Consider the following 25,150-nt stretch of genomic DNA (forward strand, 5'->3'; position numbering starts at 1 on the left):
TAACCCCTAACCCCTAACCCCTAACCCCTAACCCCTAACCCCCTAACCCCCTAACCCCTAACCCCCTAACCCCCTAACCCCCTAACCCCTAACCCCTAACCCCCTAACCCCTAACCCCTAACCCCTAACCCCTAACCCCTAACCCCCTAACCCCCTAACCCCCTAACCCCTAACCCCTAACCCCTAACCCCTAACCCCTAACCCCCTAACCCCTAACCCCTAACCCCTAACCCCCTAACCCCCAACCCCTAACCCCTAACCCCTAACCCCCTAACCCCTAACCCCTAACCCCTAACCCCTAACCCCCAACCCCTAACCCCTAACCCCTAACCCCTAACCCCCTAACCCCTAACCCCCTAACCCCCTAACCCCTAACCCCTAACCCCTAACCCCTAACCCCTAACCCCTAACCCCTAACCCCTAACCCCTAACCCCTAACCCCTAACCCCTAACCCCCTAACCCCTAACCCCCTAACCCCTAACCCCTAACCCCTAACCCCTAACCCCTAACCCTTCATCTGACTGGATAGTCCGTCTATAGCCCTCTCAATGATTGGCTCCTGATCCTTCCATCCCAAGACTCCAACATATCGTCTTACTTGAGCGAAGTACTCTGCCGCGGTGCTGGTCTGTCGTAGTTCCTTGAAGGCTGCTTGAGCCGTAGCCTTCTCGTCAGGATCTCCAAAGTTGGCCTTCAAGTATTTGATAAAGTTGCGATACGTTTGGAGTTCTTCTGGGATAGGATCCATCTTCATCAAAGGGCGCACTGCATCCCGAGCGTCTCCGCCCAAGTAGCTATACGTGAACGATACCTTGATGTCTTCGGTAGGAAATCGAGATGGTTGAAGCTTGATTGCCAAGTCACATTGGTCGATGAAGCCTTCGAGTTTACTCGGTTTGTTGCCATAGAACTTCTCTGGATCGGCAGGTTTAGGCTCCTTGAACGAGGACGAGGGAGACTCAGAACTGCGACCAAGAGTGCCTCTACCCAACAGAGCTTGCAACACCATTCGATTGCTATCCGCCATATTCGCGAGAACTTGAGCCAGGAGGGTGTTTGAATCAACGCCTGCATGATGGTGTCGAGATCGTCCAGAATGACTAGTCCCGTGGCTTCTTCCACCTGATCCATGAACAGAAGCCAACCCCTGAACTTGGGAAGGAGCAGGACGAGAACGGGGGCGTGGCTGAGAACGAAAAGAGAGATGGGATGCTGGACGAGAGCCAGTTTGAGATCGTCGAAGACCTCTTGGTCTAGCCAGTGTTTGACCACCTTCATTTCCGGAAAGTTCGTCATCTCCATATCAGCTCCAGCTTCTCCATCATTCTGTGGCGTAGTTTCATCTCCCAGATGCGGCGGAAGATCCGGATGAAATTGTTCGAGGTGATTGTCAGGTGCTAAGGCAGAGCCCGCACGGGTGTTGACCATTGTCGGTAGTATAAGAGGTTTTATGTTGAATGACGAGTAGAGGATCGAGGATATGAATTTTCGTTCGAACTATCCGAACAAGAGAGCGAGAACAGGGGGAACGAGGATGTGTGATAGGTAAGAGCGATTTCTCGATACTGTCACGATGGTCAATGTGGCCTCAGTCAATAAGCCCTATCACACAACGAGACAGTATACTATGAGGAAACGACGATAACGAGGATAACGAGGATAGCGAGGATGGCGAGGAACTCGACGCGGATATCTAGAAGGGCTCGTAGCAGTTCTAGATAGACTGAGGTACCACAGTGATATCGTTGAACGATGAGCAAGGTACTAGGTATAACTTTCAATCGAGAAATCGCTAGAGAAAGACTAGAACAACGAGAACTAAGACCATGTACATATATATCTCCACTGACCCATCCGCCAGAATGCGTAGAACATCGATCAACTTCCTCCTGTTTCTATCGTTCACCTGCAGCGCCCTTTAGCTCGGTCTTCGGCGAGTATATCGAGTTGCTCGAAGATATCAAAGATGTCAAAGATATCGAGAGGGTTTACGTAAAGATGCACTTTTCGTGGTCGTGGCGGCATGGCCGTCATGACAATTGAACGAAACGCTTTACCACTTTCTGACACGTCAAGCTGAGGCCATGAGGCTATTTATCTCCACCACGCTTGGTCGGGTCGCCGAAGTAGAGCTAATCAGCTAAGTGTAATGCATAACACGAGCGATGGGGAACCCGGTTGCATGCTTATGAACTCGCTAAGATCTGGCCAGAGATCCCCAGGTCAGGGCTTTTCGACCATCTTCGGTCATAACGCGTCATTGCAACGTCGGGAACCTGATCGTCATCCTTCCGTAATCCGTCGAAGCCGAAACTAGGAGTCTGGACGCAATTCTTCATGGTGGGTATATGAACTCTTCAATTCAATCGTATACGGCCAAATTTGACCAGCTTCAACCACAAAAAGCGCTAAGATGATCGCTCCTACCGCTACGCTCCTCGCTGCTGCCGCCTTATCCGCCCAAGTCGCCTTTGGTGCCGTGCAGTCATTGACTCAAGGCGGACAGTGTCTCCAGTCTTCTGGCACTCCTGCAGCTGGCAGCACTGTCGTCCTTGGTTCGTGTAATGTCAACAATGCTCAGATGACTTCCACCGGTCAACAATGGGTGAGTTTGTTCACCATCGTCGACTTCGCTGACCCCTCTGCAGGTCATCTCGGCCGGCAACAATGCCGGTGTCCAACTTTTCGGTACCAACTTCTGTCTCGATGCTCAATCCAACCCCGCGCCAGGAAGAGCGATGGTGTGGGTGTATCTTCAATCAGTCGATCTTGTGAACTCTGCTGACGCGTATACAGATTGTCCAATTGCGGACAGTCAGCTTCTCAGACTTGGTACTTGACCGGCGACAATCGGATGTAAGTGTACCTGACAAGTTTGGACAGAACGGTCTGACGAATGAGACATGTAAAGTGCTATAACCGGTGGAACCCAATGTCTTCAGGCGAGCGGGACCAATGCTGAAACTCAGGTCAGTCTACTTCCCTTGTCAGTCTCGGGAGCTGACCTCCTTCTTAGAACTGTGCCCCTGGAGTTGCTGCTCAAGCTTGGGACCCCACCTTCCTCTTTGACACGCCTACATCTACCTCGGCCGCCAGTGCCAGCTCCTCAGCTGGAGGGGGTGCTGCAGGTGGTGTCGCTGGGGCTGCTCCGTCTTCGGCTGCCAGTGAGTTGTCCGACGAAAAAGTTCACGATGTCAATGCTGATATCGTTGACTAGACGCCGCCAGCTCTGGTGCATCCGCCGCCGCTTCACGGGCCTCTGGTGCCGCTTCAGGAGCTTCTGGCGCTGCATCCAGTGCGACTTCTGCCGCATCCTCGGCTATGTCAGGAGCTTCTTCGGCGGCCGGTCCTGCTACAAGCGGTGCTTCGTCCGTGGCTGGTGCTGCTACATCCGGAGGTGCTTCTGCCGCTGGAGCAGCCACTTCTGGTGGCGCCTCAGCCGCTGGTGGTGCTACTTCTGGGGCCGGCTCAGTCGCCGGTGCAGCTACTTCTGGTGGTGCTTCCGTGGCTGGTGGTGCTACTTCAGGTGCGGGATCAGTGGCTGGAGCCGCTACTTCGGTCGCTGGATCTGCTGCTGGTGCCGCAACTTCTGCTGTAGGCGGTGCAGCGTCTGGTGCTTCGCTTCAAAGCGTTGTCTCGCCCTTCCTTGCTGCAATTGCAATCGTGGCTGGCGCTTTGTGGGCCTGTTAAGGTGTCGACGAGGGAACCTTCGTCCACTTTCTGGTTGACTCACATGCCGCGATGAGTCAACGTGGATGGAATGTATCACAGGTGAAAACGCATACACGCCTAGTATAACAGCGTATGTATACCTGATTAGTCCAATTGAAATGCGTGTTGTTGGACAATGGTGTATATCCACACTGAGATCTTGCTATGCCGTTTCCGAGGCCACGCAGCGCATAACCCACAATATTGCATAACAACCATTATTGAGCCAGATGGTAACTAAAGTACCCTCTCTGTAGTCACAACGATCAGTTAACTCGTAAAATCGAAACGCGAACATAAATCACTGAAAACAAATCCAACACCAGGCCAATGCAGCTTTGATATCTACTCGGCCACCGGACAGTGATCGTAGTAGGTGTCAACGTTGTTGCCCCACCACGTAGGGAAGGGGATTGCCGGTCCACCGGCCCCGAAAACAGCGAAAGACAAGATAAAGAGAGCCAACAAACTGGCACCGTCGAAAGCACCAGTGACGAGGTAAGAGTATTCCCTGAAGATTCTGGGCCTGTAGTTTCGGAGGAAGAACTGGACGAAGAAACCGGCGACGACTTGAGAGAAGATGACACAGGTCTGGGAAGCGTTGTATGGGATGTAGCCTGCGTACTGAATGAATTGAGGCATGTTGAGATCGTCGGTGGCGTAACCTCGAATCTTGGGCACAAACTGGAGGCAACGGTGTCAGCTCCGTAAAGGGCCACAGACAAAGATCACTCACTCTGACAAAGATCTTGTGGACGACAACACAGGCAGCACCGACAGCGATACCAATGGGGACCATCGAGTACGTGGCGCCGGTCTTATAAATATACTTTGCAAGCGCCCAGGAAGTTGCGTTGGTGTTGTAAGATTGAATGGTCGCGCCACTCCATGAGGCAGAACCATTAGTGTCGACTAAAGCCTCCGCATTGTTGGTAACAATAGAGATCATGACGACGTAGTTGATGAAACCTCCGAAGACAGTGCCCCAGATCTGGGTGAGGAACATGACTCGAGGAGGGATTTTCACTGGGAGCGGGTAAGCGTGGTGAGCTCAGCAGGTTGCACCTCGACTCACAGTACTCTCCCATCTTCAGATCGTTTGATAAGTTGACACAGTTGGCGATGACGTTGTGGGACCAAGCCGCGAAGTACATGTTGCCGACTGGTCGACCGGGCAACATAAGACCAGCAATCATCTTTGACAAGTTGTTGGTTGCGATACCATTACCGTAACGAGAGTACAGGATGGTACTCTATTAGGTTGGTCAGCCAAGTCATGACAGCATATTAAAATAAAGCTCACCAGTGGAGCTACGAAAGAGCCCAGAAGCAAGGCGACGATGTATGCCCAGATGGGGAGGGTGATGTGTTCCTTTACGACGACTACGATGCCAAGGATGAAACTGATCAAGACGATGCCTGCATACCAGTACCAAGGAGTCTCCTTGTAGTTTTGAACCATGTGCTCATGGTGTTTGTCGTCGTATCGACCTTCCCTGGCAGACTTGTAGGTCTTTGCAATGTCCTTTCCCCAGAAGAGGAAGACGTGGGCGACAAGAGCGCCAATCTGGGTACTCGTCAGCTTTTTCGCCACGCTCCCATCCATTCTAGACTCACAGCAGCGTTAGCCATGAACATAGCATAGGCAAAAGAACCGGTAAGACGAGGGATGCCGTACTTGGCCAAAGCAGTCGTGTCGAGAACACCGTCCTTGAAGACCTTTCCAACGGGGTATGCCGCGCCGGACTCGCTTCTGAGACGAGTAGACATGAACGGTTGAGATTTGGCGCCCCAAGCATTCGTGTAGTAAATACCAAGCATGGCGGCAAAACAGACCAGGTAGCCGACGGCGGCATTGGCTTGCAGAACCAGAGGGAGGGAGGTGTTGAATGAGGTGATCTGCACACAGTCTTAGTCTCGACCTGCAGCGTACACAAATTGACTCACATATTGCCAGTCAAGGGAGATGCTGAAGAGACCCAATCCTTCGTTGTTGAGAGATCCACCGAACAAATTCGTAAGGACTGCAGCCTTGGAACCGGTTGCCTTGGACGCGGCAAGACAGGGAATGGAAACCGAATTGAGCCAGGGGAAGATGTAAGCGGGAAGGAATTCGTAGGCGAACATGGCGACGAAAGAATACCAGAACCATCGAAGAGGTTTCGAGCCCTTGAGATCTTGCCAGTGGAGACCCTGAAGAGTTTTGACGGTAGGCAAAGTACTCCAGTACACTGCATCGACATGCCACACAGCAATGGGTCGGAAAAGACCAGCGAGACCATACCCGAAAAGACCGATGGAGATGACACTGAGGATGACAGTCGTGGCGTTTAGGGGGAGATCGTAAAATAGCTTTTGAGCGGTGAAGACCGTGATCGAAGCGGAAGCGTTGGATGCAGAGGTGGCGGTGATGGAGCAGATCGCGTGTTCCTTCAGAGACCATGGGCCGGGATTGATGAACACCAAAAGGGAAATCCAAAAAGGACGTTTGCCCTCACCACCTTTCTGTCTCCATCGAGCTTCCCACTTGTCACCACGGGGAAGACCGAAGGCCCAAAGCTTGCCCACAAAGTAGGCGATGAGGACAATAAATGTACCTTGAATGGTGATTTGGGTGGGTTTGAACTGGGTCACGTCAATGGGTGCTAACAGCCTAGGTAGAATTACAACTCACAGAGTAAATCTGATACATGACAGCTTGGAAAGCCGCCAGTCCGGTGGCCAGCACCATGCTTCTGAAAGTCACAGCTGCATCATGGTCATCTCTCAACGGCAGCAAGTGGGTAGCTGCATCAGCACCAGTAACGATGATCGCGTCGTCGTCCTTTGCCAAGTCATCCTCGGATGGACTATAGCCCAAAGCAGGAGCGGCAGTGATCTCTGTATCCACCAAGTGGGTTCCCTTGTAGTCAAGGTCGCCTTTCTCCTCGTTACTTTCCTCAATGTGGTCTCGGTTCGCGGCGATGTTGGCGTTGATAGCATCGTGATCCGGCAAGGCATAGATGTGCCCAGCGACAGGGTTGGCTGGAGTCGTGATGACGGAGTCAGAGAGAGGTGTCGGCATCTTGATTGCTACGACGAATGTGTGTAGTTCAGCGAAAGCACTCGCTTTGTTTTCAGGATGGCATCTTTAAGTAGGTTTTCGCTTGTTGGAGCGAACCCTTCCCTCACGATGATCACGCAAGATGTGCTTATCTATGCCATTGGGTCCCATACGGGGTCTGTTCGTGCTGGGAAGACTCGCCCTCCCCAGGCCGACCTCGCATCGATGGCGTTATCTCACGAGCGACAAAAAGAACCGACATGGCGCATATCAAGGAGGCGTGATTCTGGTGTACAGCGTGGTGCCAACAAGCCACGACCAAGTCTCTTGTGGTCCGGTGCCTGGTGTCGATCTTCTCATCAGGGAATCTGATATAGGTAGTGCATGATAAATTGCTTCGCCAGCGGCATCCCTGAAATCCAGAAACGCATGAGGTGATGGTTGTCAGCTCATTCACCGTTTTGTATTAAACCCCGTCATTTTTCAGCTCCAGCAAGCGACATTTGGGTCTCTGGTCTGTTCACTTTTGCTCACGGTCTGCAGCTAAATGTAGAAACGAACCACATGGTTCACTTTCCGGTTCCGCGATATTCCCGGAAGGTTTTTCGAGGAGATGCGGGACCAGATGTTAGCAGCAGTATCCATATAGGCACCTCGATGTTGCCTCACTAGCGTGTTTGAGCGCATTAGCACGTTCAACTCTGCGAACTTGGTCTGAAGAACGAGGGCACAACTCCGGACCTCATGCCCGTTTAGCACAGCTGTGCAAGGAGGTCTCATATGGTGCCAAGGGTCTTCTGAGGATTGCTCGTGATTGAACACGCCCTCAAACAGTGTCATGATCTGCGTACAAGGCGACCCAATGGTCGGGCTACCGCTCACATCTGAGCCTGGCTCCTTCGGTGATGGCCCCATTCCGTATCATATCAGACTGACTGGTAAGACCAGGCCAATCAAGAGGCGTCGCATGGGTCACTGTCCCACCCGCCTGTCCCGCCATCAGATTGGTTCTGTCGGGAGAGCAATTTACAGCATGATGTCGTTGTGTGTGGACTATTAATAGAACCCCTGCCAAGGATCTGCTGCACAATCAGGATTGTCGTTTGATCGTCGCCACATTGTTCCTGAACAGGAATCTGGAGAACGATAGTGACGGAAAACAGGGTCAGGTTTGTCGTGAATCACGCGGTGATCCCGCACCCGCCGTTATGACTTGGGCCGGTGAACTACCCGATGGCGAGATGTCACATTCACTAGAATACCGGACTACGAGTATCAGCACATATCATGCGATAACCTTATCAGTGAATCTCTTCGCCTCAGAAGGACTCTGCGATAAGGCTTCCGTTGACGTCGCCACTCACTCGCATTCAGTAGCGAGCGATCGCACGGTCAAGTCCAACATCGTCCGTTGATCTTGATAGCAGGATACTCAGACTGGGAAGATAAGGAGATGGGGGGACGAGCTAATTCAACGCTCCATTCTGAGAACGTGAGAACTCAGGGCAGATCATTCAGTCGGCGGATCTTCTAGCTGTGTGGAGCGTCTCCTCCATCAGCTCCAATTGTGATAAGCAGATGAGCTGTGGTGGGAAGTGCAAGGAAGCCCATGTGCTTCGACAAGCCTTCGGACGATATACATAGTTAACCAGTCTACAATCCTTATCATTCAGATAGTACCTTAATTACTGGCATGCGCAGTTTGTTGCCAATGATTTGAGCGAAGCATCACCCACTTCTCTTCATACCGTTTCCTGATGGGCCGCCAGCTCCTTTTCACTGCTATACGCGTTGTCTCGTTCATGCGCGCCTGATAGCCCCAAGTTAGCATGATGCACATCACCGACAGTCGGATTGCCCGCGCTTACCTTGCGCAAGCTGGACCTCACGATCTCTGGCTCCAATGTGTTCTTGCTTGACAGCGGGTACGAGCCAGTGAGTGTCGCGGAAGTAATTGTCCATCTCCTCGAGTGTTCGACCACGAGTCTCAGGGAAGAGGAGGTAGAAAGTGAGCGCGTTGGTGAAGCCACAGACGGTGAACACAAGATAGTATCTCCAGCCTGCACTATGTAAGATTTTGTCTCCATCCATAAACTCTAAATACTCACCGATGTTGTCGAAAGCTGTCTTGGAGACTTGACCAATCATGAAATTTGCAATCCAAGCGGCCATACTAGTGAGAGCAGTCGCCTTGGCTCGAATCGCAGTGTTCATGATCTCGACGGGGCTATGCAACATCAATCAGTTCTGGCATTGCTCCATATCGCCGCATATCGTCAACGCAACTCACTAGATCCAAGACAAGGGTCCGATACATGCTGAGAACACGAAATTGTACACGAAAAGAACCGCAACGAAGCCAATACCCTGGCCTCGGTTGCCGCCACCAGTGGCAAAGTTCTTTGCCAAAGCACTAAGTGAAGGTGAGCTTAAGATCGCCTGAGGACGGACTACTCACTCACGTAGCTACAGCGAAGCAGGAACCAGCGAGTATGTTACCCCAGATCAAGGGGAATCGACGGCCCAGCTTGTCGACGAAGAGGATACAAGCAACCTCTCCCAGAAGACCGTTGACGTTGTTGATGGAGTTGATCAAGAGGGAAGTGTGGTTAGAGAATCCAACAGAGGCGTAAACCGTGCTGTAGGAATTCGTTTAGCCGAGTAAGTTGTGTCTTACAAAAACACTCACGGTGCGTAGTATTGAATGGCCGAAACACCAGTCATCTGGACCGAGAACTGCAGGATGATACCGTACATAGTCTTCCTCAAGTTGGTTCTGTCGCCAAAGATCTGAAGGGGTGTCAGTTCCGCATTTCGTCCACTTGCATCGTACACTCACGAGTCGCCATGACTGATCGGTGTTGGCTTCTTCCTCCACCTTTGACCTCATCGCCTGATACTCCCCTTGAACAAGCGAATCATTCTCATTACCTCGAGCATGGAGTCTTGCCAGCGTTGTCAAAGCTTCCTGGTGCCGGCCTTGAATCATGAGCCATCTACGAAAGTAGTCAGCATAGAGTCATTGGCGAAGGACAGCCAAACTCGCCGAGGAGATTCGGGTAACAGGAACGTCATAAGCACCAGGGGCACTGCAGGGAGCATTTGGAAGCCAAGCTGAACGACGTCTCAGCCAAACGGTCCATTTCTGCGTGCTCGGATTTCACTCACGGGAAGACGCCAGGCCATCGCCTCATTCGGGTGTGTCTGAGCGACACCATAGGCGATCCATCCAGCGACGATGGCACCAATACCGATAAAGAATTGGAATGTGGCAGTGAGCATGCCTCTGACGGAAGGATGGGCTATGAAGGTCAGGTCAGCAGAGCTGTGACTCAACGAACTCCGGAGAGCTTACCGATCTCAGATTGGTAGACTTGCAACCAAGTATCAGTATAATAATACATCAGTAGAAGCCGTTCTAGCTCACGAGGGGCCAGCAATCCCTGAGTGAGGCAAAGTACCCAGTCAGTCATTGTCCTACCTAAACGGCTCCTCCACTCACCAGCATTCCAATGCCCACACCGGCGAAAAATCTTCCAGCCAGCATCGTCTGCTTGTTCATTGCGGCGGTCTGAAGAATACCTCCCAGGAGGAAGACGACACCAGCAACGGTGACTGTGATGGTGTTAGAACATCCTCTGCATGTCCTCCGACATACTCACTCGCTGTCCTTCGACTGAAGCGATCGGCAATCAGAGATGCCGGGATACTTCCCACAAATGCACTGAAAAGATGGCGATTCAGCTCGTCGAGCTTAGGCTACCTTGTGAATGGACCTACCCAAGCAACATGGAGGACACGATGAAACCTATATAGTTGGAATCATTTGTCTTGATGGTGGCCAAGAAATCAGGAGCCACCAGGACGTAGGAGATGACACCGAGATCATAACCAAACAACGAGGCACCCATGCTGGAGCGATCCAGAGAATGAGTTCATCAGCTCCGGACCTTTCATCTGCTATGCCGACTCACGCCGCGAAACACGCGCATAAGAAAGTGTATATTTTTGGCGGTAAGCTCATCTTGACAAGATTGGTCTGTGTACGTCAATGAACAACGGAGGACGCAGAGTGACTTGGGGCAACATGTGGGGTAAAGATGAGGCGGCCCTCTTATAAGCTGATCAGTTATTGAATGACTTCTCGGTAGACTCGATCCCGGGCCGCGTTCTTTTCCTGTCGATGACCGAAAGACAACAACCGCTTTCAGCGTCTTGGCAGCATTCCGGTAATACACCAATACGAACTTTTTTTGGCATTCGATGCATTCGATACCTGGTAAGGCACACTATTCGCGATGTTGAAGATGACGCATCGCTCCTTGTTTGGATACCTATCCGACTGTTGAGATAGGAATGCGACCAGAATGCGACTAGACAAGGGTTGTGACAGACTAACTCCACTGTTGACAAAGAAACAATCACGTTCCGGGCCGTCTCCGCACATGATCAGCATTTCCAGAGGCACCGGACCGTTTTGGATCAGCTGATTACAGTAGTTACCGATCAGACAACCGATTGTCTGAGGATTTCACTGTCACGATTCATCCGATGCCACTGTGTCTGTCCTCTGCAAAGGTGTGATGAGGATCTTCATCCCCTATCGCTCAGTCCTAAGACGTGAAGTTGTGTCGTGAATGATGTGGACCAGTAGGTAGGACGACCGCAAACATGAACAGGCATCTGACGCGGCCAGTCCCTTGCCTTGAGCTGAAAGGCCTCTGAAGAAGACCATCGGGTTTCGCGGCAACTTGAGATTTCCGGTTACTGTACTACCTCAGCACATCACAAACAACCGCCGGTAATCATTCTGGAAAGGAGTGCGACCTTCAATCCACGTAGTTACGGTATCATGAACAACATTGCGTTTGAGTCCGTGACAAGTATCGATCCAAATCTCAACGTCTTGTCATTCCGTACCGCGGTCAAGAGGTTCACGGAAACCAAGACTGGTAGTAATCGGTATGGCAGCCTACAATCCTCACGTCTCAATCTTACAGGCCATCGCTCAGCAGGGATCGGGTGACTTCCCCACCAAACCTTCTCATCCTGCTACGCTCAGCACCATCCCAATCACCCTCGACGTCGAGAGACTCGTCCATGCTGCAGAACCTCCCATCACCGACAAGCTCTATTCAGGCTTCCTCGAACACCTTGGGAGATGTATCTACGGAGGTATAGTGGACAATCCCAACGCGCCCAGTCATGAGGATCTTTTGGAGAAGCAGGACAAGGGCGACTCGGTGTCACAAGGAAGACTCGGTTGGAGAAAGGATGTGATGCGACATCTGGCAAAAGGTGGAGAGTTGGAGATACCGATGCTCAGGTGGCCAGGCGGTGAGGTGGACAAGCCACCTACCTGCCGAGTATGCTGATGTGAAACGGCAGGTAATTTTGTTTCCAATTATCACTGGCAGGACGGAATCGGTCCAGTCTCCCAACGTCCCAAGCGTATTGAGCTTGCATGGTTGAGTGACGAGTCCAACAAGTGAGTATGCAGGCTGGCACGTTCGGAGCTGACCAACATCAGGTTTGGTACAGACGAGTTCATCGACTATTGCCGTGCGACAGGCTGTGAGCCATACATCTGTCTGAATAGTGAGTTGCAGGATCATCGACATCGTGTTTTCGTTTGACGAACAATTAGTGGGATCTGGGACGTTCGAGGAAGCTCTGGCATGGGTAGAGTACTGTAATGGTGTGGGGGATACCTAGTGAGCGATATCATCCACTTTTAGCAGGACAGAGCTGAAACCTATCAGCTGGGCAAATTTACGGCGGAAAAACACGGGCAGAAACGAGCCGCATGCTGTCAAGTACTGGGGATTGGGCAATGAGAGTGAGTGATATGACATGGGTAGTCAAGGTCTCTCATGCTGAGGAGACTGGACGCAGTGTGGGGACCGTGGCAAGTGGGCAATATGCTCCCGTTCGAATACATTCGGAAGGCACAGCAGTGGGCCCATGCCCTGAAGCTCGTTGATCCGAGTGTCAAGTTGGTTTCATGTGGAGAGACGGTGAGTGTACACGTAGACTAAGAAATGATGATTGGATTGATCACTGGCAATTAGGGCGCGACGGATTGGGATAGAGAGGTCATCCAGACGCTCATCTCATGGGCGGACTTACATTCGATTCACTTCTAGTGGGTCAGAACTCTTTCTTGCGGTCAAAAGATGCTGACTGGAACAGTACGATGATCGGTCACGCAAAAGGCTCAAATGTGCTTGGGTTCGATTATGAGAAGAACGTCTTCGGTCCTGCTGTGAGTGCGCAGTGGCCTACGTACACCCGAAACGATAGCTTATCGTCTAGTATCGTTCCTTAGGCTGCCGAAAAACACATCGAGGTATGCAAATCACTTATCGACATGGCAAACATCAGTCGGGTAACGCAAGGGATGCCTGCCAAAGACATGAAGATTTGTTTCGACGAGGTAACTGACGTTCAGATGCCACCCAAGTGGAAGCTGACTCACTACGCAGTGGAACGTCTGGGACGACGTGAAAGCTCCAGGAACAGGATCGAATGGGCTGGAACAGACCTACGACTATACCGATATGCTAGGATTTTGTGCTTGGTTGAACGTGCTGGTCAGAAAACATAAGGATATCGGTATCGCCTGTCTTGCTCAGTCCGTCAACGTTGTGAGTGGAACCAGGTACTCAGGGGCGAGGTTTTCAGCTGCTGAGACTCAGGAAGATCTCTCCCCTCATGACCCGTCCAAATGGCATTCTCAAACAGACGCTATATCATCCTCTGGCCTTGTTTAGCAAATACATGAAGAACGGGCATCTCCTTCAAGTCCCCTCATTTCCCGATGTTTAGTGAGTGGCCCGTATTGCAAACAAATTGCATCATCGCTGATAGATTTGACTTGAGTAGTGAGGGCCCCTCTTTCCCTGTCTATATTCAACAAGGGTCGTATAAACCATCTTACATTGATACGGTCGCGGTCCTCGTAAAAACACCTAACGGTCTCAGCATCCGTCTGAGTGTGTTGAATCGTCATCCAGAGGCGGATTGGAAAGCCGTCGTGAAAATTCATGGTTTCAGTACGTCTGACTTCAAATTTATCCCTAACTTCACGGGACGACGTTGATCCCCTTGCAGAATTGAAGCACGTCGAGATACACGAGATCTACTCAGATGATCTTGCAGCAGTCGTAAGTCCATCCCACGATCGATACGAAGCAGCACTGACATCCAAAATAGAACACCTGGGACAAACCTGACACTATCACACCCAAGGTTACAAAGCTGAACGACACAGAATGGGCCGATTCGATAGAAGATCAGGACAATTGGACAGTCAAGAAGCACTCTTGGTCATTCCTGATTTTTGACGGTTATCAGTCGTAGAACACTAAATGATGAGCATGCAGACAATCACCAATTTACGAACCCCGTTTTACCGGGTGTGTCACGCAGACTTCGATCACCAAGTTCGGATTCATATATACTGGCGTGCTGTTCATTCGCTCTTCTTGTCAAGATCCTCCAGTAAGAATCCAGCGATACTCCATGCGCAAGCCATTATCGTGATCATAGGGTTGGCCCCAGAGGCGGAAGGGAACACACTCTGCGACGTCGTCAGTGATTATGCTGATCAGTCCAACTAAACAACTCACCGCATCGGCAATATAGAGATCCGAGGTACCCCAGACACGGCCGCGAGGGTCGATGACGCTTGTCGCGGGAGTGGTCCCCATTTGACATCTGCGCTGAGGTCAGCTCCAATCGAACTTTCGAGAAGACTGCACTCACGTTCCCATCTGATGAGCCGCTCCGAAGCCTGCCCAATTCGCTCTGACGCTCGCAGCCTTTACTTGTGATATCCAAGACTTCCACCTGGGATCAACGAGGCCCTTGTGCCCTACTTCCACAATGTAGCTCGGTACGCCCACTTGAGTTGTCGAGATCCTTTTGGCCCCAGAAGCCAACAACACCTCTGCCGCAGCCACGACGGCCCTGCAACTCGAATCTCCATCGTACGCCGAAATATCGTACTTGACCCGAGGGTTCCCGTTGGCGTCAAGAACGACCTGACCGCCATCCCTATCTCTTGTGAGAGTGATCAGACTCAGTGTGTGGTTGTATTCAATCATGACGCCCTTGTGATCGGCACTCGATCTCCAAGACTCTTGACTTCCTGCAATACCAGCTGGCAGCGTCATGCAGACTTCGACCTTGGCGCCGTAGTGTGACCCATCTTTGTTTTCCACGACGTTTGAAACCTGTCATGGCCGTCAGCATTGAATCCGGCCCACTCCACCCATGACAGACTCACCGAAGTCATGATAGCTCCATCCCATGGGCTGATCTGTTCATCGAACAATGCCGTGACGAAAGTACAAGGGTGACAGTGCAAATTTTTGCCGATCAAGGGGTCTTTCAGCCCGCTTCTCAACAGCACAGCGGGAGAATTGATGCTACCACCGCTCAGGACAACTGATTTGCTGGCCAACACGATAAGTTTGCTACCATCGTCTATAGATAGCTGGGCGCCGATACATCGAGTGCGGGTAGATGTGTAAGAATATTTGTCGAGGTTGTCGCCGAAGGAAGTAGGGATCTTGTCGGTGGGTGAAATGAAAAGGAGTTTCTCGGCTTGAGCCCTAGTCAAGAACTCGGCTCCGTCTTTCGCGGCGTCTTTCATAAAGGTCTCAACAGTGCCTTGCTTCTCTCCGTAAGGACCTGGAGAAAACAAGTCAGATCGCAGTCAAGTCTAATGATGTAGAGCCATGCTTACATCCAAATGAGCAGAAACCGCAAGCATGTTCGTGTCCATCGGTGTTTTGCTAAGCCGGATGATCAGTCCTGACGTCGCTGCCGCCTAGAGACCATCTCAACCTACAGGCAAGGGGTCCACATGATACCCGAGCTTGTGACACCCCTCTATCAGCTTGGAGTTGGACTTGCTGTGCTTGATGTGCTTGTCTGACACGCCGATTCTCTCGCACACCTGGGACCGAACGTCACTCAATACGAATCTTTGGGTCGTATTCCGGTTATATCGAGTAGACTCACCACATCCAGGGCAGCAGTGTACCCATCGGTCAGGAACCATTCCAGTCCTTTCTCATTCGCCCATTCCTCTCGGACAAAGTGCTGTGTTCGCAGAGCTCCACTCCAGTTGACAGTCGTACCGCCGCCAAAAACACTACCGGCGAACAAGGAGATCGAGCCAGACTCGCTCGCTAGGATACCGCCGTACTGGAACAGCTCGTCAAAGGCTTCTTGTTGACTCCGAGACTTTTCGCCGGTAGGTGCGTATACACCTTTCTCCACTACCAGCGTCTGGTACTTCTTGGCGGTACGAGAAGAGACGACTCCACCACCAGCACCGGAACCGATGATAAGGATCTCGGTGTTGTAGATAGGGACGGTCGAGGCAGCATCAGCAGTGGGAGGCGTTATAAAGGAGTAAACGTATTCTGGCTTTTCCAAGGTCTTGTAGAGCTTTCGACGGTTGGGGGAAGGGTAACCAATGGCGTCACTGAGGAGATCGGAATAAGCATAGATGCAGAATAGGGAAAGACCTAAGGGTGACAGAAACCCGGGAGCTTTAGTTGCACCCCTGAGAAGGTGACACGATGCTCAGGACCAGGCGTACCAGTGAAAGCCCTCATCAAGCCTCTCCTCATGGTCAACTTGCTCGATCCCCATGCTTGCAACGTCGCCTCTCTCTCTTTGACGGTCAACTGAGCGAACGGCTTCGTGTAGCCACCAGTGAGGAGGAAGGTTCCGGCAGTTGTGGATAGAAGGGTCAACGCCGTAAGGAGATCGCTCCTTACGGTAGGGGAAAGAGAGCCTCCGATGAGTTGCAGGAGGTGTTCGGTGGAACCCGGCAGTTGAGAGAACGATTTCGCGATGAACTCGTTGACTGTGCGATAAGTTGGTGTGAGTTGCACAGGAAATCGTATAAAAGCGTCAAGTGGAGTCGCTCAACCCACCTGCAGCAGCTTGCCATTCTGGAGCGTCCTTTGGTAACCTTGCCTTGATCTGCTCGGCTTCTTCTCCGGTATGCGATTGAAAGAGAGTGTCACCGATAGCGAGCAGCACTTCCAGCTGGGCGGGATTGACCTCTGCAGGAGCCCATTGTTGATGTTTGGCCACCAGAGACATGGTGATTGAACGAATTCAGGGTGTTGAATGAAGATGTTGCGTGTGTAGAACTCCTTTTGCAACAAGTGTGATTGTGATGAGTGTAAGCGGTTTGACATGAGTAATTTCCCTCGTGTGTTAATGGACCGATCATGCGTCAGCCGATGCTTCCCCTCTTCCCTCTTTGAAGCTCTGCACCTCCCTTTGCTCACACATCCCTAGAGGTGTGATGGTTGTGGGTTTGAACATTGAGATGCATTGGAAAAGGGCCAAGTTGGCTGTTGACCAGACGACATCCAACATTGCATGTGACTATCCTAACCACAAACGCCGCCTAGGCACCCGTTTTTCTCATCTCCTCATATCTTTCATCATCTTGGGAATACCCGACCCCGTTGTTGTCAGGAAGACCGTACAGGGTTGGTCAGCATTCGGATTACATACCTCATATCTGGGGTATTTGGGGCTTTACAAACTTCCGAGTCGAACATTGGTCACCATCATTATCACGGGCTACTATCTCTTATCAAGCGCATTGTTCGTCCTTCTCGGCGCGTGGTGAGATCGTCGTTGTCCACCGGCCGCGCAGCTATTGTCAGCGCACCTCACCTAACGCTGCATACAGGTTCAGTCGATGGAAGCACGTTGACGCAAATGTCCCGTTGGAAGAGAAATCCAACGCAAGGCCAGCACTTTTTCGTTACGGACATCCCGCTAATTCAAATACCCGTGCACATGGCATGAGATGATTACAACATTTCTGTATTACACCACGATATTTACGATTACCATTCCGGATATACAGTCCTGTGATGTTCACTACCGATGAGATATTTGACTAAATGTTGATAGATGGTCGCCGAGCCTTCCTCACTTCTGAGACGATATCTTTTATCCTTGACAGCTTGTCTTGACCTTTGATCAACCATCCATCCAAAGCTGCAGATCCCTTCAACGCGTCCATCTTTAATCTCGGATCAGAAGAACCCAATCCCGTGATGGCGAATATCTGACACCTAGGCCTGCCCCATGCCTTCTCTAGCTCTCGCATCTCACTCGCTGCGGTGATACCGTCCATTCGTGGCATCGAGACGTCTGTGAGCACCAAATGGGGTTTGATCTCCTTGAACACCTCGAGCGCTTCGACACCGTCCACAGCTTGTTTCGTCACGACGGCCTGCTTTCGGCCGATCTGTTCGAGTAAAGTCAAGAGAATCTTCCGTCCTATCATGTTATCGTCGGCAACCAGAACTCGAATAGCTTCGGACTCGGATGATGACACATCAGTCACCTCGCAAGGCGGCGGCGGTGATCTCCTCGACGAGGCCCTTGAGGACACTATGAGAGATTTGGTCGTATTCGCAGACAGCTCCGACAAGTCTCCATCGCTGCTATAGGCTCTGACCACTTCGTTCACAACCGTATGTCGTGTCATCGATATACTTTCTGGTTTTGTGCCGAGCAGTTCCACAGGTAGATTCACTTCGAATACCGCACCGCCCTCTGGTCTCGACGATAAGGTGACCGTACCACCCATGCGATCTGCCAACGATTTGGTGATGTATAACCCCAATCCAGCACCGGGTGCAAATGAATCTGCTTTTGTGAACGGCTCAAAGAGTTTGGCGGTGAAATTTGGATCAATACCTGGTCCTGTGTCGATCACTCGACAAATGATGTGATGATTATTCGTCGATGACGTCAAAGATAGAGTGATTCGACCTCGTTTGGTGAATTTTAGAGCGTTAGTCAAGCCATTGAACAGAATTCTGTAAAACGCTGGTCAGTGCGAAGCGCCTTGTCAAACCTGGTCCCTCCCTGCTTACCGTTGATACCCAGCCTCATCAACGAGCGCTCTCCAGTCTCTATCTTCAAGCTCCACAATCAGGTCAACGTCTGTCCCATCCACTACCGGCGCCATCCCTCGCGAACACGTCTTGGCTGCCGCCAATGTGGCCTTGGCAAGGTCTGTCAGGCTCCTTCTCGTGGAGCCCTTCCGCCCGTTTGCAATCGATCCAAAATCCAAGACATCGTTGAGAATATGCTGCAAGGCGTATCCACTTGACTCGGTCATGGTCAAGAGCTTCTCCACCTCTCCCAAATCTTCTTCGATCACAGCATCCCGGACGAGCTGCAGACCTGAGAGAACGCCGTGCATCGGAGTACGAAGTTCATGACTGATCGAGGACAGAAACGCCGTCTTGGCTGCGTCGGCTTCGATCACTCGAGATTGTAACATCTGAGCGCGAAGTACCACGCCTATGGAGCTGAGGAAGCTAGTCTCGCTAGCTCGAAGGGCATACGCCGGTCGTGCAATCGTGATGAGGATCATGAAGAGCGGTTGGATACCGGTGAAGAAGGGTAAGACGAGACGACAACGGGTAGGCGGTGGGAAGAACAGCTCAAAGCCTGAAAGATCTGTGTCGTCGGCAAGACTCTTGCTTGATTGGCATAAGTAACGCTCCAGATATTGAATGATGATGTTGGAACCTTGGCTGCTCTGGAAATCAGGTCGAACCGCGTTCGGGGTTGAGCATTGCCAGGCGAGTATGCCCATCGGTGAATTCTGTTCAGTTGTCGGAACGAAGTGAATATTGCCCGTCCGTTCTTTCTGTCTTTAGACGTCAGCTGATCAACATTAGCGCAACCGCCAAAATGGACTTACGACTGGATGAAGTGAACGCAGATCCAAGATCGTCACACTGTCCAATTCCTGTAATACAGCCTGTATATGTCTAGCTGCCAGTTGAGCGCTGCGTTGTAATGAGCTCTTGGTCCCCTCGTCTTCCTCGCTTGAACGATCACCAGAAATCTGCTCGTGTCCGCCTATGGGCTCCAATACCGACGGTAGGGTGCTCGAGCTGCCCGCTGTGTCTCCTGCTTCTTCCGGTGTGAAGCTTTTGATCTTGACAACGGGATCGACCAGTGCACTCTCGATGAAGCCTGATACAGCACGTTGCGCGCGAGCCTCTCTTGTCCTCTCGTGACCCTCCCAAGTCGCTCGCAGCTGAGTCTCTAGCATCCTAGTAACGTGGCCCAACACTTTGTTCTGCTGCTCGCTCAAGGGAGGGAGATAGTCGAAATGCATTGAATTGATGACGCCAACACTCACGACCCGATCATCTGTCAGAGAAGCTGGATCCACTTGCAAGGCGACTACGCTTCCGACATAACTCTTGATGCCCTGGACATTATCCGCATACGGGTTGCCCATATATCTCCAATCCTCCGCCAGATTCGGTATGTAGTTTGATCGATCGGCATATAGAACTGAATGACCGCAGAGACTGGTCTCTGGGAGCAGTCGTTTCCCAGGAAGTAGACCGAATTTCTGGAGTATCTCGGGGGGACCGGAACATGCAGTCAACTCTTGCACGTTGTCTCGAAAAAGGGTAAAGGTGCAAATGCCGCCGAAAAACGCTTGGATGAGATCCGTGGCTGACTGTACGTTCTGCACCTGTTTGTCGGAGTACAGATCATACTCTTGAATGCAGGTCTCGCGGAGGTTCTCGAGGGGTGCTCGAGGTGGTGGTAGGAAGTGATTTTGTCGATAGAACTCTCTCACTCGACAGGCGATATGAGGCGAGATTTCTACCGAGTCATAGACAGGTCTGTCAAAGTCGGTACCAAGTCCATCAGGCAGATGATTGCCGGTATCTAGGCTTCCAATCGATGTGGACAGCGGAGGTGGAGCTAGTGATTGGTCAGGCGACAATTGACCATTGGCGTACGATCTCAAAAAGTCGGTCCACGATTCAAGGCTTTGATCGTCGGATGTCCGCCCCGCTTGCATCTTGAGCGCTTTTGCAGACTGAAGACATACGCGATGATCAAAGATATCCCTAGGACGAGCGGCCTGATGGCAAGGTAGCGGAATGGTCGTCCGCAGACAGATATGAACGAACGAATGAATGAAAGAGTTGGAACAGACCAGCGTCGAGCGAAAAAGTGCGTGAGTCGTTGATGGATGCAAAAAGGCACGGAGCAATTGAAGGGACGGGAATAGAAATTCCTCTCCAACTTCATCGTCATCGTTCGCGAATACCTGTGTAGGATTGATGGTGATGTTGTTGTGATGGTGTGATGGTGTGATGGGCAGGCACTGGCTGGTTGGCTTCCTCTGCATGAGCAAGGACAGGACAGGACGCTTGTCCAGTGAGATGCTGCGAATCCATACCAACGGGACACGATACCGGCAAGGGCTTTGGCTTTGGATCCCCAGCTCCAACGCCAGACAGGCACGAAGGGGAACACGGTTGATCTGCAGGAATCATCGTATTACTAAGGACCCCATGTCGTGACTCACATACGTTAATCTTACCCTTACTCCCTCCGGAATCTCAGACTTTGTCTCTCTGAACGGGTTGCCATCACCATGACTCATACCCATCCGTACGTGATAGAGGGTCCAATCCCCTACGTGCCCATCTCGCCTCCACACGATGCTTACTGTTTCACCGGACATATCCCCTCGGACGTCCAACATCTCCCTGCGATCGTCAACCAACCTAGTATCAAGGCGACGCTGGGATATCCACATGATATGACGGACGAACTAGCGCTAGCATGGATCGAGAGATGTACTACCGGTCCGAGGTTTGCTGATTTCCCATTCCACGGTGAGTCCAGTAGTCGGTGCTATATCTTCTTAAACCCGTTTGTCTCGTTGTGTTGGTGGCTGTAATGCTGATCGGAACGTTACATGATCAGTCATACGGAAGATTCAAGATTTGGGACAACCTTCTCCCGAGATCGTTGGATTCTTCGCACTCGGGAGAGAGAATTATCATTGTTTCGGAGATCGACGAGCTGAACTGACGAAGAAGAATGCGGACTTACCCTCGGAAGAAGCCCAATATCAGATCACGTTCTTCATCGATGGAGCACACGAGGGAAGGGGATTGGTGACGGTATGTTAACACAGATCGAATCAGTAATGAACACAAACCTTCCCCGTCAAGATCACTCGATACTGATCAGTTATATCATGACACCAGGCGGCAGGAAGAACAGCGATCAGATTCCATCCACATATAAGGCATCGGCCAGGTCAACTGTCCTCAGCTTATCTATCACATAACCTCGGAAGTGCGGCGGTGCATCGTAAGCTCGGCTTCAAGACCATTGCAAGAGCAAAGGACGTCTTCCTGGGTCATGATGCGCTCTGCGAGATCTGGATAGCTGAAGGGTCTTGCGACAAGAAGAGAACCATCTATGCGGAGTTCGAAGATATTGCTTAGATGACTAGAGGATGTAGATGCATCTGTGAGTCACCACCGGTCTTCTGAGATGAGAGGTCTGGCCATCGCATCTCGCTAGGGATATTCTCGCGTTACTCCTCCTTCCTAACAGTCGGCCACGGCAGAATGCCATCATTGGCGTGTGCATATATGTTGATGTAGATGCTTCTTTGCTGACGGAACGAACGCCGACACACGTTCACTGGGAAACCTCACTGTATAACTTCTACCTGTATCTGTCCGACGACGACCTGGACACAACGACGCTCCCAAGGCTTATCAATCCTGCCCGAAATGAGTGGCACAGTATGGTGATCTCTCCCTAACGTGCTTGCCGCGGTAAAACAGGTAGAACGGGATAGGGATCAGGAAGAAGGAGAGCATCGCGAGAAGGAAGAGGGCCCATTGATTGCCCATGCCGACGAACATTTGTCTTGCGACTGTGAAAGGTGGCTGAGTTAGTTGGGAGGTCTTCGCGAGGAGATAAAGATGTGTTTCGGAGCTCACATAATGGAAAGATGGCACCGACCTGAGGCAAAGTCAGCTCAACTCCGCACATGATCCTGATCATGTCCGCTTACAATGTTTCTGACAAAGACCACTCCACCCAACGCCGATGCAGAGTAATGGCCGTAACCATCGACAACATAGTTGAGGATAGCAGCAAGAATGACATAGCTGCATCGTTAGCGAGATTACGACTCAGAACAACTCACAATCCAAAACCGAACAATGTGAAGCCGATCAACGGCGCAATCCAGGGAATGAAAGAATACGATGTCCAGGCGGCAATCATCAGACCGATCGGCATAAAAGGCGTGGCCCAAAGAGCACTCCACCATCTCGCTTCAGGGTCCGAGTATCCTAGACGTTTACAGGCGAGATGATATCGTGCATCCTGGAGAGGTGTTAGAGCAAAACCGATGATTGCCCCGACGACGTATGCTCCATATGTAAGGTTGACAACACCAGAGCTGTCAAATAATCAGCGAATACTTTCCACATATCTCAAACCAAAACCCACTGTGTCCAGCCGTGTCCACCATTACCACCTCCGAAGATCAAGGGGAAAGCTTCGTTACTGAGGAAGATCATTCCGAAAGCGAAACCATTGATACCAGCACACAAGTACGTGATGGGTTCGGTGAAGAGGAACTTGAACGGTCGGACAATGGTGACCTTGTAGAAATGACCCGGTGCTTGCTTGACGAGCTCGTGTTGACCGTAAAAGGGCAGGTTGGTCTGCTGACGAAGTTGCGCGGATTTTCGACTGGTGATGATGGTGTCTCGGGTTTCGGGCATGCAGAAGAAGATGACAATGATGAAGGAGCCAAAGATGATGAGCTGGATACGATGTCAGCCCATCGACTCTGACGAGGAGCCGAATCTGTGAGGATTCCCGACGGTGGTTTCGACGTATCGGTCGTGATCGGAAGACGACTCACATACGCCCAGAATAACCATCTCCACCCTTGCACTTGTGCCAGAAACCCGGAGAGCACATTTCCGAGAGGAGGTCTGGTGGGATGTCAGTCATGAATGATGCGACCATGCATAGGGATGAGTGACTCGCCCGTCCGCACTACTCAGTGCGTAGATTCCAACAGCCAGACCACCTATGTTGCAAACGTCAGCACACTACCAGAGACAAAAGTAAAGGACTCACCTTCGTCGATACCGAACAAGTCGTGTACCACACCACCAGTGTTTGCTAAAGGGGTGCTACGAACTGATCAGATTTCCGCCCGGTCGACGATTGTGACATGACATACCTTCCTGCCAAACCTTGAAGGAATCGACACACCAAGACTGTCGCCAAATTCTTCGCCAAAGCGAGCTAAAAAGGAACGTATCAGAAGGAGCAATCAATGTTGGGATGGTCCGCGGACACTCACAGGGATCTGGAAGATGGTGAAGACCGTCCAGCTGACCAAGTAGACTGGTCTTCGACCCCAATATTCACTTAGAGGGGCGAGAAACATGGGACCTATGAGAGTCAGACTACATCCCGGCGACTCATGACTCACCAACAGCGAAACCGAGCTATGAGAACGGTCAACGATGCTTTCGGCGTGCATCAAAGATCTTGTACGCACAATGTAGAGACTTAGACCCAATGTTCCGAGTTCTGACCCGAACCCTAGCTCTTCTTGCGTCTGCTCCACCCCTGTGCTGTATCCCGATACGCAGAGGCATACCTGTTGCCAGCAAGTCTGGTCAGCACCGTTGCGACCACTCGCAATATGACGCGTCCTACGACTCACCAGATTGTTGAGCAATGATGCTAGACCGACGATACTGTATCGTTTCCAATTCGGCCAACTTCGAGGGTTCTGAGGATCCCCAGGTGAACTCTTGATCAACAGGTTCCCTTTGTCATCTTTCTTCCAAACAACAGTGTGGTTTTCCGCCAAAATAGCTTCAATCTCCTTTCCCAATTGCAGAGCGTGTCCTTCTGTCGCTGTCGTTGTCGTCGGTGTCCCGATCGTGGCTTCGTTTTTGACCTGTTGTCCAGCTTCCAAATGACTCCCTGCGGCTTTGTCGACCGTCATGATATCTTGGGCGGTAGGTGTCTCGCTACCTGAGGAATTCCGTGTGGTCATTTCGGACGTGGCTGAAGTATGAATAGAAAAAGAGAAAAGGAACTTTATGTATATCATGTATATGTAAATCCTGCATGTATACGAACCACACACCCCACATGGATGGCACGACCTGCGTGGGTCTTGGATCAGGAAATAATACCCACTCTTCCCTAATAATAACTAAAGGTGAAGTAGTGATTCGCTGCTATACCGCCGGCTTGACCACCAACCATGATGGAAGATTTCTCGATTGTTCAACATATGAACGTCTACCCTGAACCGAGGAGACTGCGGCGCCCAAATGTATTTTTGGTTATTTCATGCTTGGCCCCATAGATGAGGTTTGCGTCTTCCTCTGGGGCTACGTCTTTTGACGTACGGGCAACCTAAACGAATGCTTCTACGCTGACGACAACGGCCCTGACACTGTCAAATCCACCCTACCGGATTCCGCCGTCAACTG

At 51.3% G+C, this 25,150-nt stretch overlaps 8 protein-coding genes across 8 annotated transcripts; 3 read left to right on the forward strand and 5 right to left on the reverse strand.

Annotated features, from left to right (window-relative positions):
- Positions 1 to 2,414: 2,414 nt before the first annotated feature.
- IAR55_004224 (uncharacterized protein) lies at positions 2,415 to 3,691 on the forward strand (the record flags this gene model as incomplete). Its single annotated transcript, XM_066947324.1, has 6 exons — positions 2,415 to 2,606; positions 2,650 to 2,744; positions 2,798 to 2,857; positions 2,913 to 2,970; positions 3,018 to 3,165; positions 3,219 to 3,691. The coding sequence occupies 6 exons, from the start codon at positions 2,415 to 2,417 to the stop codon at positions 3,689 to 3,691; spliced, it is 1,026 nt and encodes a 341-aa protein (XP_066801738.1).
- A 366-nt stretch (positions 3,692 to 4,057) lies between these two features.
- Positions 4,058 to 6,776, reverse strand: IAR55_004225 (uncharacterized protein; the record flags this gene model as incomplete). Its single annotated transcript, XM_066947325.1, has 7 exons — positions 4,058 to 4,396; positions 4,449 to 4,738; positions 4,788 to 4,965; positions 5,016 to 5,279; positions 5,330 to 5,611; positions 5,660 to 6,337; positions 6,387 to 6,776. The coding sequence occupies 7 exons, from the start codon at positions 6,774 to 6,776 to the stop codon at positions 4,058 to 4,060; spliced, it is 2,421 nt and encodes an 806-aa protein (XP_066801739.1).
- Positions 6,777 to 8,497: 1,721 nt separating this feature from the next.
- On the reverse strand, positions 8,498 to 10,779 carry IAR55_004226 (uncharacterized protein; the record flags this gene model as incomplete). Its single annotated transcript, XM_066947326.1, has 15 exons — positions 8,498 to 8,565; positions 8,624 to 8,815; positions 8,864 to 8,982; positions 9,046 to 9,168; positions 9,218 to 9,394; positions 9,445 to 9,545; positions 9,595 to 9,751; positions 9,802 to 9,869; positions 9,924 to 10,057; positions 10,111 to 10,128; positions 10,183 to 10,198; positions 10,258 to 10,370; positions 10,418 to 10,479; positions 10,536 to 10,667; positions 10,730 to 10,779. 15 exons carry the CDS (start codon positions 10,777 to 10,779, stop codon positions 8,498 to 8,500), a joined length of 1,530 nt encoding a protein of 509 aa, XP_066801740.1.
- Positions 10,780 to 11,719: 940 nt separating this feature from the next.
- IAR55_004227 (uncharacterized protein) lies at positions 11,720 to 14,117 on the forward strand (the record flags this gene model as incomplete). The annotated part of the gene is made up of 14 exons (XM_066947327.1): positions 11,720 to 12,092; positions 12,144 to 12,243; positions 12,286 to 12,353; positions 12,403 to 12,469; positions 12,518 to 12,594; positions 12,651 to 12,772; positions 12,827 to 12,900; positions 12,948 to 13,020; positions 13,084 to 13,191; positions 13,241 to 13,402; positions 13,458 to 13,582; positions 13,641 to 13,810; positions 13,869 to 13,921; positions 13,971 to 14,117. 14 exons carry the CDS (start codon positions 11,720 to 11,722, stop codon positions 14,115 to 14,117), a joined length of 1,719 nt encoding a protein of 572 aa, XP_066801741.1.
- Positions 14,118 to 14,229: 112 nt separating this feature from the next.
- Positions 14,230 to 16,883, reverse strand: IAR55_004228 (uncharacterized protein; the record flags this gene model as incomplete). Its single annotated transcript, XM_066947328.1, has 9 exons — positions 14,230 to 14,337; positions 14,387 to 14,474; positions 14,523 to 14,992; positions 15,046 to 15,452; positions 15,508 to 15,556; positions 15,613 to 15,720; positions 15,786 to 16,297; positions 16,372 to 16,641; positions 16,712 to 16,883. The coding sequence occupies 9 exons, from the start codon at positions 16,881 to 16,883 to the stop codon at positions 14,230 to 14,232; spliced, it is 2,184 nt and encodes a 727-aa protein (XP_066801742.1).
- Positions 16,884 to 17,700: 817 nt separating this feature from the next.
- Positions 17,701 to 20,655, reverse strand: IAR55_004229 (uncharacterized protein; the record flags this gene model as incomplete). The annotated part of the gene is made up of 3 exons (XM_066947329.1): positions 17,701 to 18,631; positions 18,689 to 19,473; positions 19,528 to 20,655. 3 exons carry the CDS (start codon positions 20,653 to 20,655, stop codon positions 17,701 to 17,703), a joined length of 2,844 nt encoding a protein of 947 aa, XP_066801743.1.
- Positions 20,656 to 21,237: 582 nt separating this feature from the next.
- Positions 21,238 to 22,102, forward strand: IAR55_004230 (uncharacterized protein; the record flags this gene model as incomplete). The annotated part of the gene is made up of 3 exons (XM_066947330.1): positions 21,238 to 21,481; positions 21,573 to 21,772; positions 21,860 to 22,102. The coding sequence occupies 3 exons, from the start codon at positions 21,238 to 21,240 to the stop codon at positions 22,100 to 22,102; spliced, it is 687 nt and encodes a 228-aa protein (XP_066801744.1).
- Positions 22,103 to 22,381: 279 nt separating this feature from the next.
- IAR55_004231 (uncharacterized protein) lies at positions 22,382 to 24,705 on the reverse strand (the record flags this gene model as incomplete). Its single annotated transcript, XM_066947331.1, has 13 exons — positions 22,382 to 22,542; positions 22,610 to 22,631; positions 22,684 to 22,780; positions 22,834 to 23,076; positions 23,127 to 23,446; positions 23,548 to 23,620; positions 23,676 to 23,718; positions 23,769 to 23,824; positions 23,875 to 23,939; positions 23,998 to 24,041; positions 24,130 to 24,145; positions 24,199 to 24,300; positions 24,367 to 24,705. 13 exons carry the CDS (start codon positions 24,703 to 24,705, stop codon positions 22,382 to 22,384), a joined length of 1,581 nt encoding a protein of 526 aa, XP_066801745.1.
- Positions 24,706 to 25,150: the final 445 nt, after the last annotated feature.

Source organism: Kwoniella newhampshirensis, chromosome 8 (assembly GCF_039105145.1).
Source record: "Kwoniella newhampshirensis strain CBS 13917 chromosome 8, whole genome shotgun sequence".
Classification (NCBI taxonomy): domain Eukaryota; kingdom Fungi; phylum Basidiomycota; class Tremellomycetes; order Tremellales; family Cryptococcaceae; genus Kwoniella; species Kwoniella newhampshirensis.